Raw genomic sequence first — 11,880 nt, 5'->3', positions numbered from 1 at the left:
GGGCAAGGGCGGTGGCTTCAGACGCCTCGGCGGCGCCATGGCAACGGCAGCCATGTCGGGCGACGGCAAGCGAAAGGCGGGGAGGCCGCCATGATGGGTGAGGGCGAGATGGCGGCCTTGTGCGCAGGAGCGACACCGCCTGGCGTCTGCGTAGCGAGGGTCGGGATTGGGCGGGCGGCGGTGGCCGTCACTTCCGGCCCGCCGCGGGGAGGCGGTGGTGACGGCGGGGGGAGAGCGCGTATGGGCCGGTGGGGCCGCGGCCGGGAGTGAGGGCGAGTGTGAGTGCGCGGCGGGGGGCGCCCGTCACGGCGGGGGCCCGGGTGGCGTCGTGGGGCGCGTTCGGGACAGCGGCGGCGGGTGCGTGGGTATTTTTAGGCCCGTGGGTGCGGCGAATGTGGGAGGGCTCAGAGTGGGGGTGCGTGCGCGTCGGGGGAGGGTCGCCTGCCGTGCGGGGCCGGAGGGGTTTCGCCGAGCGCAGCGGGGGATGAACAGCGGGGGCGAGTGGGAGGCTCCTGGCGTAAACAGCGGGGGCGGAGAGGCCTGAGTCGCGTATACCGCCCAGGAGAGCAGAAGGTGCGGGGGGACGCGTTTCTCTGAGGCTGGGGTTGGTTGTGAGGGGTGGTGGGCGGGGCGGGGCGGGTGAGGGGTGGGATCCTGGCAGCGAGGGTGGCTGTGTGAACTGGGCAGAAGGGGCCAGTCGTCAGGGGTGGGAGGTAGGAGCATCGGAGCGCGTAGCAGCAGTGGGCAGCGATATGGAGGCGTGTTTGGTCAGTGCTGAGTTTGAGAGCTCAAACCCGGCTGGGAGATAAGGGGTCGCATATGAGTGGCGAAATACGGGGTCCGGGGAAGTTTGCTGTCTGCAAACGACGGAGGGGGTTGGCCCTTGGCCAGCGGTAGGTGGGGCGATGGCAGGTTGGGAGTGTGTTTTGGTGTTTCTGTGTAAGAGGGGTTTAAAGGTAAGAGACCTAGTAAGAGCGAGGCAAGAGGTATGATAAAGCTGAGTCCGTGGTAGGGGAGAGTGTCAGTCTTTGTCAGTGTGGTCTGTTGTGGAGGGATGAGTGTGAATAGACTACAGTTGAGCACGGGATTCAGTTCCTAAGGGAAAGCCAGGGGCTGTGGTTGTGAAACCCTAGGGCATGAGGCACAGGATACATGATAAAGTGAGAAAGCTAGGCCCATGAGAGATGGTGCCAGGAGGCAACAAAAGAAATATTTTCTACAGGAACAGAAAGGCTGAAAGGGAGTAGTCATTGGTAGCTCCCTGGGCTGATACGTAGCAAATATTCTTAGCAAGAGGTGCTTTATTTTTTTTTCCTTCTAGTTTCTTCTAACTAAAATTGTTTCCCACTGAATTACATTGCTGAAAGGAGGAAAATAGTTAAGTGAAAGTTGTCTTCGAAATATTCTTTTTTAATTAGAGATGTATTTAATACTTGTATTTCATATAGGGACTTATAGGAACACTGGGAGAGACATGTGGTGTTTCAGTAACCCATTTTGAAATAGCCTTAATACTGTTCTGTGTATGATGATTGCCAAGGTAAAATGGTTCTTAAACAAGATTTTGCAAAGCTATCAGTGTACCAGCTTAATCTTAAAAATATAGTAGTCTTGTTACTACATAAGTACTGGCAGATTCATTTTGTAATCCTTAGTTGCACTGTAGGTGCCATTTTAGACCAAAATGGAAAAATACGAATCTTATTTGTATGCTATGCGTTTTATTTACTTTGATGTTTGATTTAGTTTGGAGGTAGAGAGAGACCTGTAGATTGAATGGACATTGTGAATATGGGAGAAGAATGCTGTTTACATCAAATGAAGATCTAATTTGTTTTCTTGTCCAGCACTAGCTGCTATAGTTATGTTGGAAACCCTTCAAAGAAATATTCTTTAATAAAAAAAATCATTTGGAGCTAGTAGTCTAAATTTTTTCAGATTGTATTAGTTTGGTCCCAGATACACTTCAAAAATGTTTGTGTCTCTTTTGAAACACTGAAACTTGTCAGATGAGTCTTTAAAAACCTTGGAATTGCCTTTCATTTTACTAGTATTTCTAAAACCTTTATATAAACTCTTATAGGACTTATATTTAAGGTGCTGCTACCCTCAGCTTTAATTGTCTGTGCATATTGGTATAATAAGAATTTGGCTGATATGAAGTGTATACAGACTCAGGAAGTCTTTGGGTTGTACATAATCCCTTGTAAAAGAGAAACATAAATCGTTTTTGTTAAAGAGATAGAAAAGCCAGAGACTGAACCTACATGATTGTTTTTTTCCAGAGGGGCTGACAAGGTACGGTGATTGTTTCTGAACATTACAGAGCAGTGGCTCTAATGCTGTGTTATTTCTTTCATCATCTTGCTGTTCAGAGTGCTAGCCCTACTGGGCTACTCACTTTTGAACAGTGTTTCCCAAAACCTTGTGAGTTAGATTTCTCTTAATGTGTTGGGCCTTTTATTGTGATGAACTGGAACATTAAAAACCCTAAATGGAGTTGACCATGTCTGTGTGCTTACTGTTTTTTCTTTTTTTTTTAATTGTGTTCTTTAATGTTAAGGCTGAACTTAGAGAAGGGGGAGTCTCTACACATCAGCCGCCATGTCTGGAATTGGCAACAAACGGGCCGCTGCAGAGCCTGGCCCTTCTGCACCCCCAGAGAAGAAGGCAGGGGTTGAAGATTCAGGGACCACAGTGGAGACCATTAAGCTAGGTGGCGTTTCCTCAACGGTATGTCTTCATTGTATACCTGCACTCACACTCTTGCATATCTGGAAGTAACTATCTTATTTCCTTCTTTTTGAGCCCAGTAACCTTGCTTGTATGCAATATGCCAGTGCTGTGTCAAATGCATTGATCTGACTTGTGCTTCTGCACAGGAGGAGCTGGACATCCGGACCCTACAGACCAAGAACCGGAAACTAGCAGAAATGCTGGACCAGCGGCAAGCAATTGAAGATGAGCTACGGGAACACATTGAGAAGCTAGAGCGACGGCAGGCCACTGATGATGCCTCTCTGCTGATTATCAATCGCTACTGGAACCAGGTTAGTAATGTACTTTATTATGCTGTTTGTCCCTGTCCCTTTTTTTATTCACCTCTGCTTAGTTACTTCATATCTGCCTTTTATCCTTTTTTGCCTATCCCATCTACCAGTTTGATGAAAATATTCGCATCATCCTTAAACGCTTCGACCTGGACCAAGGTCTTGGAGACCTTCTGTCTGAACGAAAAGCCCTAGTGGTACCAGAACCTGAACCAGATTCAGACAGCAATCAGGAGCGCAAAGATGAGAGGGAACGAGGTGAGGCATCTGGAAGGATAGTTAGTTGGCTTTGACAGTGGAAAAGCTGTATTTCAACTGTGGGCAGTGTTGGATGTACCTTCCTAAGGGGTGACACAGTCTCTCCAATTACAGAAACTAGTATTACGTTGCCTGACAAAACATCTTTATTTTATGCAACTCTTTCTGTTTCCAGGTGAAGGTTTGGAGCCAGCATTCTCCTTCCTAGCCACCCTGGCCAGCAGTACCAGTGAGGAGATAGAGTCTCAGCTGCAGGAGCGTGTGGAGTCTTCCCGCCGTGCTGTTGCCCAGATTGTGATGATGTACGACAAGCTGCAGGAGAAAATGGATGTGCTGTCCCACAAGCTGAATAGTGGAGGTATGACTGAGCTGGCTGATCTCTGGCTGATAGTCAAGGATCCCCACCTAGCTCTGCTCTAGGGATGATCTTGCATTGAAAGTGTTAAGGCCTAGTTCTTCTCCTGCTTGTTTAGTTGCTGAAATAAATTGGCCTTACTTTCTGAGCTCCCAATAAGCAAAATGTGTGATAAAAAGCAGCACTTTATGCTAGAAGAGTATTATAACTGTTTTTAAATTTGAATGCTGAGAACTCTGTCTATTGTGTTGAGCTAAGAGGAGGAGTTGTTCATTGCTGTGATGTGCTCATGCACCTGAGAAATTATGGATTCCAGTTGAACCTTACCACTCTGCAAGCTTTTGAGCTTACGAGTAAGGAAATTAAACCAGTATTGCAATCCGATGCTGGACTCCTCCTCACTTTCAATTCAGTATAAGGTATTGGAATAACCAGCTCCTCATTTCTGTCCGGTTTTTGAGCAAGTTGGTAGCTATCTGATTTCTTTGGTATGCCTAGCCTGTCTCTTTTTAACACAAAGCAAAGTTCTGCAGAAAAAGCTAAATGATGAGCTTTTGAAAATTAGTGGTAACAAATTCAGTTTACTCTCAGATGAAACTCCCTGAAAACCTCTGACTTTGTTAGCTGAAGGTTAGAACTTTTATCTTTTTGGAAATGTTTGATTGAAAATATAGGTGGAATCTCAAGTCATCCTTAGTTTTCCTATTGCCCACAGCGTTTTACATTCTCTGATAGAAGAGCTCTGGCAAATTTGGCAGAAGTACGATGAAGTATTATGTTCTTAGTTGGCAGTCTTGCACTCTGTAGCAGCACTGGTATGCATGCAATGTGACCTGTACTCAATTGCTGTAATTCATGATCTGGTATATTAGGTGAAGCACCTGTTGAGGCAGGTGTACACAGTTTGGAATGTGACCTGCAGTGGACTGTCGCTGAACTACAAGGGCACGTTCTGTTTCACAGACACTCGCATGTGGGGAATGATTTCTGACATTAGAGGACAGTAACTGACAGTCAGGAGTGCGTGGTATCTTAAACTGCAGAGCCTTTTGCTTAGAGAGTGCAAGTTGAAGCTTTGTGTGGCTGGAAATTAGATTCAGAAACCACCTGCTAGAGAAAATAAGGGGCAGGAGTTAAACAGAAGTGTTGTTTTCCATTTTATTTTTCCTTGTGCTATTGAAGAATTAAAACCAACCCTCTCTGGCTTTTGTTCATTTCCTTTTCTTCATGCATCTTTCAGATATATCATTGATGGAAGAAGCAGTCCTGGAGCTGAATTCCTACCTCTCACATGAAAATGGGCGGCTGCAGGAACTGGCTGATATTCTTCAGGAGAAGCACCGAATCATGTCTCAGGAGGTATAAAAAGGAGAGAGAAATAATCTGTTTAGGAGTCTGTTCTCAGTAGTTTCCTGCTTAGAATAATTGTGGTTACCATAATTTAGAAAGCAGATTATTGCCTTCGAGGACAGGAGCAACAAGAGCTGGAAGTCAGATTCTGAACAAAGGGTAAGGAAAGAGTTGTGGAGAATTTTGCATGGCTTTTCGGTGTGATTCAACAGTATTTACTTGTTACATCACTGAAGCAAAAAGCAAATGGATCAATGAGTTGAATGGATTCAATTTTAGAAGAAAAGGCAGCAGAGGAAATGGTGAGGTGATGCTAAGATGGCTGTGTAAACGTTAGAGGGACTTTTTTGGAAGTGTAACAACCAGTCAGTAAATGGTTAACCAGTCATTAAGGGATTCACGTTACTACAGTTTTTCTTTCTGTGGTTTTTTGTTTGTGTCAACCCTAGTTTAGTGCTAATGCCACAAATATTTCAACCATGGGTGTAATAGATGAGTAGAAGCATTTAAAATGTTTAACAAGTGCCTTTTAATATGCTTAGGTAGATGCCTCTGTCTGCCGTCAGCTAATACCAACTTCTTGCCTTTTTTCCATTTTCGATTTCACTTGTTTTGTTTTTATCGCTGTGTTGTGATTTAGCTAGTCCAAAATTCAGAACAACTCAGGAAGTAATCTGTCCCCATAGCAAAAGACAGGTGGAAAGCACAGGAAACGGGGGTATACTGACTAAAGCTAATATTGAGCAATCTTGGAAAACCTTGTTTATGTTTAATATGCTGACTGAAACACTGTTTTGGTTGCAGTTCTCCAAGCTGCAAGAGAAGGTGGAGACAGCAGAATCTCGAGTGTCTGTATTGGAGACTATGATTGATGATCTTCAGTGGGATATCGACAAGATCCGCAAAAGAGAGCAGCGCCTAAACCGTCACTTAGCAGATGTTCTGGAACGGGTAAGCACCATCCTCTTTGCCAGGAAATCCAAGAGAAGGGTGTAGTTTTGAACTGCATAATGTCTTCCTAGCACTTTGTGATAAAATCTATAAAGTACCATTTTCAGTCCTGAATTTGCTTTATCAGCAGAGTTTTGGCATTTAATTGGGTACTTATGAATTCTGTTGCCTTTTTTGCAGGTAAATTCCAAGGGCTACAAGGTGTATGGGGCCGGCAGCAGTCTCTATGGGGGCACAATCACCATTAATGCTCGCAAGGTAATGCCGGAGGATCATTTGTGGGCAGGGAGAAGAATAGAGACACAGAGAGCTTGTCGTTAGGGCCTAGCTTGGAACTGAATTTAAATACTTGCTTTGCTGCAAGTCTCCTGTGTGTCCTTGGGCAAGCCATTTTGTGTTTTGTGTAGTTCTCTACCTACGAAACAGACCTGATGTAAGTAGTCACTTGGTAATGGTAAGACTGTTAGCTATTTCTTTTACCGTAGATACAGCCACTCAATTAGTGTCCTCAAAAGATATGCTAGTAGTGGGGTTTACAAGCACACTGTCTCCAACAGTTTGAAGAGATGAATGCAGAACTGGAGGAGAATAAAGAGCTTGCTGGGAATCGCCTCAGTGAGTTGGAAGAGCTGCGCCAAGATCTTGAGGAAGTAACAACACAGAATGAAAAACTCAAGGTGGGAGATGTGTACCTGTGTGAGGATGAAGGTGTCCTGATGTGGTTGGTAACACTCTGTCTTGCTGTGCTATGTCTCTGGAAAACCTCTTTAACGATCCTCCACAGTGCTCTCTGTTTAGCTGGGTTCTATTTTCCACAAAGTATTAGTGTCTGGCATGTTTGTGTGACTGATGCTTGCAGTTCGGTGCATTGGTGACACCATGTGGTCACCTGTGAGTGTCATAGTGGTCTTTATTTCCTGTTTTCCTTTCTGATCCACCCATTTGGTACATTTTTAATGATCTCTGGTTAAAACTCATTTCACATCTTTACCGTCCACTCACCCAGTGGACAGGGAGCTGAAAGAATTCAGGGAACTTGTTCAGGAGAAGCTAGGCTCTTGGAACAGTAGATGCACTTAAATCTTCTACATGTGGCAGAATGAGTAGATAGGGCACAGCATTTGAATTCCTTATGTCTTGCCGTTGTTACATGGTAGTAGCATAAAAAGCTGTGAATCTGTAGTAGATAAATGTGTGATATACAGGATAATCTAAATTTTATCATGGTGATCAATAATGTATGTTAGCCTTTTAGGAGAAATGCCTTAGCTGATTACCCAGGTTTCAAAAATGAGGTTCCAGGAAGTGTTTTGAGACGCATGTAAATCCTCTTTTATCCATATGAACTCATTTTGAGGGAAATGCTGTTTGAGGTACAGCCTTCTTTTTCTCTTAATTAATGTGAAGTTATATATATGTGTGTGTGTGTGTGTGTGTTTCTGTTTCGTTATTGCTATTTACACTCATTTGCTAACTTTTCGCTAAAGGAAAATTCAGATTCTGTACTTCTGCTCTTTCTTATGCTTTTGGTCATTGTGGCTCATATCGTTAAAAGGTTAACATGAATGCCTAATTGGACCTATATTTTCTCTAGCCTTCTATCATATTTTTCTATACTTCCATCTTTATTCAATAAAATGATTATGGTTTTACAGAAAATCCATTTTAAAAGTTTTTCTTGTTTCCCTAGCTCATACCTTTGAAACTACTGCAAAGCCTGGGAATCAAAAAAATCTTATCATGTGGCTATGTGGGAGAAACAGACTATTACATAGAAGTAGGGAGATATAACAGACTGTTTCTGAAGTTGCTACGAAAGCACATCACTTGCATCTACTTCTCTGCAATGCTGTTGAAGTTATACTCCTGTCTTTGAGGCTTTTCAAATGCTCTTGCTACTGCTGCTTCAAAGTTGTTTGTGTCACCTTGATTCGCTGTTCTCCTACCTTGCAAAAAGGATGCTAAAAACAAGGAGATAGTGTTTCTCTTTGTGACATCTGCTTCTTGTGTCCTGGCAAGGTTGAGCTGCGACGAGCAGTGGAAGAGGCTGTGAAAGAGACCCCAGAATATCGCTGCATGCAGTCCCAATTTTCTGTTTTGTATAATGAAAGTCTCCAGCTGAAGGCCCATCTTGATGAGGCCCGCACTCTGCTTCATGGCACCCGTACCACACATCAGCGCCAGGTGGAACTAATTGAGGTAGCTTTGTCATCTCTCCATCTGTATTTCCCCAGGTCTCATTAGACTAGGGGACGTTGTCATGCCATTAACCATCACTGTTGTTTGGCCTGGGTAGCTCTGGAAATAGTCAGGGAATTTGTCTTCTGGATGGTAATTAATCTATTATTGTACCTTATGTTGATGAGTTGAGAGATACTCCAGGGTTGCAGCACTAATTTCTGTCCCCTTCTTATTCCTCAGAGAGATGAGGTCAGCCTTCACAAGAAGCTACGCACAGAGGTTATTCAGCTAGAAGACACCCTGGCACAAGTCCGCAAAGAATATGAGATGTTGAGGATAGAGTTTGAACAGACACTTGCTGCCAATGAACAAGCAGGTATGGAGTTCCCTTCTGTTGTGTTTAAAAACAAACAAAACAAAAAGCCCATTTGAGGCTGAATTGCATCATAACACCCGCTTTGATTCTTTTTCTCTTGTTGTTAAATAGTTGTTCAGGCAGTTCTCTATCTCACAGGGAAAAAAGCTTTTAATGTATTTTAGGGGAGGCTGGTTCTGTGTTTTCTGACTTATTTTTAGGCATTGCAAAATACGTCCAAAAATGTTTTAAAATATTTTGGAAAAATCTGGTTTATGATAGCATAGAGATGCTGTGGGTTATACGGTACTTTTTGTATTATTAGAAATTGCTTCTAGGAGGACTGAAGTTACATGTCTGGGCTGACAAGCCAGATAGGAAACTGGTAATGTTCAAATTTCATTAGAAAGAAGTAAGAAGATACTTCTAAAGCAGCGTTTAAATCACAGAGATTTCGGATAGTATGACACATTATCTGCATTCAAATTTAGGGTAGGAGTACAGGGAAAAAGTAGCGTTAAGGGGAATTTAGGGCTGGCAGTTTGCAAAGGGTAACATGTAAAACTGGCATAACTTCTGTGAATCTATTGTGTTAGCCTCCTGTGGAACAGTGTTGTTATAGTCTTACTTTGATTCTTTGTTATTTGGTTTTTTGTCCATCTCGAAGTCCTGTCAAGATCAGTAAAACTGTGACTTCTTACTGTTGTGTATGTTTCGTTTTTTTAGGCCCAATTAATCGGGAGATGCGTCATCTCATTAGCAGCCTCCAGAATCACAACCACCAGCTGAAGGGAGAGGTGTTGAGGTACAAGCGCAAACTGAGAGAGGCCCAATCCGACCTGAGCAAGGTATCAGAGCAGGAAAGCTGGAAGAAAGCAGACGGTGCTTAGGAGAAGGATGAAGGCTGCCAGGCCTCACCTATGTTATCATCCTTTCTGATCAAAGATGCAGTATACTGTGTAATTTTCAGTGGAGCTCCAGACAGTAGCCCTGCAGTTGTCTCCTTCCACTCACCAAGTAAATGGACTTCATTCTGTAATTATATGGTGCTCCATGAAAAGCATTAGCATTAGCAATTGTGAAGGAGTTGTGCAAAAAGAGACCTGGGAAGACTGAGTAAAAGGGATAACTGTGAGGTAGGTTTCTGGCTAAGAACTTAGCAGTTTGTTTCTCTTTGTTTTTTCTCTGTCACTATTCCACAACAGATTCGCTCTCGCAGTGGTAGTGCTCTTTTACAGTCCCAGTCCAGCACTGAAGACACGAAGGAGGAACCTCCAGAGATCAAGCAGGAGCCTGATGATCCTTCTGCACAAGTGTCTGTTCCCAAGGCTGCTTCTGAAGATGCTGGTGAAGCAAAGGCCAGGCGAGATGAAGAGGAACGGGAGCGAGAAAGACGGGAGAGGGAGAGGGAACGAGAGAAAGAAAAAGAGAAGGAGAGAGAGCGAGAGAAAGAGAAAGAAAAGGAAAAGGAGCGAGAGCGGGAAAAGCAGAAGCAGAAGGAGTCTGAGAAGGAGAGAGAGTCCAAAGAGAAGGAGAAAGGGAAGCATGAAGATGGAAGAAAGAAGGAGGCCGAAGTGATCAAGCAGCTGAAGGCTGAGCTCAAGTAAGAGTTACTGTCTCTCCCCTCCGTGCTTGAGTTGTGCCTATTCTGAGGCATTCATGCAAAATGACTTGTAGCTCTTATTTGTGAGATTAGCTACTGAAGTTTGAGTTTTCTGGCACGCTCTTCATCAGATTATGATTTGAACAATGTAGTAGCATTTCTTCTATGATAGCCTGAGGCATAAAAAGCCTAACCAGATGTTTTGTAGTTTAGGTCTAGTAATTTTTTTTTGTTGTTGCTGCCATTACAATGATGTAAAGCTTTACAGATGCAGTAGTCTTCCCTGTTTTGAATCAGTATGAAAGCACAGATGGATAGTTCGTTGCTTACTGTTACGGTATTTTTTTTTTCTTTCTTCCCTTTGCTTTTCAATCCATACGTGCCTGACCATGTCCATTTTTAGTCTCCAGCATGGGCCCCTTAGTTACTTACTTTGCCAGGATAAGACGAGCCAAGGATACTCCATATACCAGCCTTTGAGAGGCAGACAGAATATTGTGCTTGCTCTCAGACTGGTTACCTAACAGTGTAGCTTTCCTGCTGTACTCTCACAGTTGTCTATCTCCCTGTTTCCAGAAAGGCCCAGGAAAGCCAGAAGGAGATGAAGCTGTTGTTGGATATGTACCGCTCTGCCCCCAAGGAACAGAGAGACAAGGTGCAGCTCATGGCAGCTGAGAAGAAGGCAAAAGCTGAGGTAAATCTCATTTCTCTTCTCTTTTTCTCTTTGTCATGTTACTTAAAGGTTCTTCTCAAATCCTCTGCCCCTGAGGTGTGTTTTTTGTCTTCACACTGGAGGTTGTTCCTCTTCTCATCTTTGTCACTTAGGAGAGAGATTGGGACAGCTGGGAAGACAGGAGATGAACAGGGAGATTTTGGGATGTTTTCCTTCTAAGGGACAGTGTTTTCATCACTGGTCATGAAGGCAGTTGTTCTTGCAAAGGTGTGTTTTGCTCTCCATTGCAGTTACTTGCAGGTTATCAGCATTACATCCTTATAAACATTGGAAAGACCTGAAAAGGATAGAGGGGCTGGACAGCCAATTAGACAAAAAAAATCACTTGATGAGCAAAAAAAGAGATTTGGATGAGGATCAGGTCAAAAACTGAAAAATGTTGCTTCTGAGTGGAGCTGCAGAGGGAGCTTGGGCTGAACAGAATTATTCAACTACAAAAGACTAATGTTCCTGTTCTGATAAAAGGTGGTGTGGCTTTTTCAAGGATTTTGAAATCAAGATCTTAGTCTTACATCTCATTTTAATGGTCCATCTGCCAGTAGTGTCCTGTCAAGATTAGAGGTGTGTTTTCTTTTCCTGTGTTTTGAAGGCGTTCTTTAATATTTTAGAGAATTATGGAGAAAACAGGCTCTTAACAGAGTCTGGGACACATTCTTGTGTTTAGTCTTGCTTCTCTTTCATCCTTGCTGTAGCTGGAGGAGCTGAGGCAAAGAGTGAAAGAACTGGAAGACAAGGAGAAAAAGGAGAGTAAAAAGATGGCTGATGAGGATGCACTCCGCAAGATCCGAGCAGTGGAGGAGCAGATTGAGTATTTGCAGAAGAAACTAGCCATGGCTAAGCAGGTGAGAAGTTATGAACAAGTTCTGTTTTGGCCTGGGCACCTGGGAAGCAAATAGCTTCAGGTAACAGCCAGGAAGATTATCTGAGGGAAGGTATTTCTACCTTGTATCTGCCAGATGCAGTGTTGCTTTTATTCTTGTTTATTGAAGGAAAAAAAATAATAGGGGTCACAAAGCTCATCGTGGGTGTGGGTGTGGGGGCATG

General features: G+C 43.7%; 1 protein-coding gene across 5 annotated transcripts in view; it reads left to right on the top strand.

Annotated features, from left to right (window-relative positions):
• Positions 1-11,880, top strand: part of RNF20 (ring finger protein 20) — a 59,323-nt gene that overhangs the window by 42,887 nt on the left and 4,556 nt on the right. For 2 of the 5 annotated variants that reach the window (XM_026103000.2, XM_026102997.2), the window contains 14 exons: positions 2,564-2,733; positions 2,883-3,050; positions 3,161-3,308; positions 3,484-3,666; positions 4,904-5,022; positions 5,818-5,964; positions 6,145-6,222; positions 6,522-6,641; positions 7,984-8,163; positions 8,386-8,521; positions 9,227-9,348; positions 9,706-10,103; positions 10,680-10,797; positions 11,529-11,678. In XM_026103000.2, coding sequence (XP_025958785.1) covers positions 2,605-2,733; positions 2,883-3,050; positions 3,161-3,308; positions 3,484-3,666; positions 4,904-5,022; positions 5,818-5,964; positions 6,145-6,222; positions 6,522-6,641; positions 7,984-8,163; positions 8,386-8,521; positions 9,227-9,348; positions 9,706-10,103; positions 10,680-10,797; positions 11,529-11,678 — 2,196 coding nt within the window. In that variant the 5' untranslated portion in view covers positions 2,564-2,604. Of the gene's footprint in view, positions 1-79; positions 98-167; positions 279-1,321; positions 1,378-2,563; positions 2,734-2,882; positions 3,051-3,160; positions 3,309-3,483; positions 3,667-4,903; positions 5,023-5,817; positions 5,965-6,144; positions 6,223-6,521; positions 6,642-7,983; positions 8,164-8,385; positions 8,522-9,226; positions 9,349-9,705; positions 10,104-10,679; positions 10,798-11,528; positions 11,679-11,880 lie in introns of those variants that run through there. The other 3 variants (XM_064502402.1, XM_026103001.2, XM_026102996.2) reach the window with 3 other exon arrangements.

This window comes from Dromaius novaehollandiae, chromosome Z (assembly GCF_036370855.1).
Source record: "Dromaius novaehollandiae isolate bDroNov1 chromosome Z, bDroNov1.hap1, whole genome shotgun sequence".
NCBI classification, from domain to species: domain Eukaryota; kingdom Metazoa; phylum Chordata; class Aves; order Casuariiformes; family Dromaiidae; genus Dromaius; species Dromaius novaehollandiae.
Note: the sequence above shows the minus strand (reverse complement) of the source record. Positions and strands in the feature narration are given on the sequence as shown.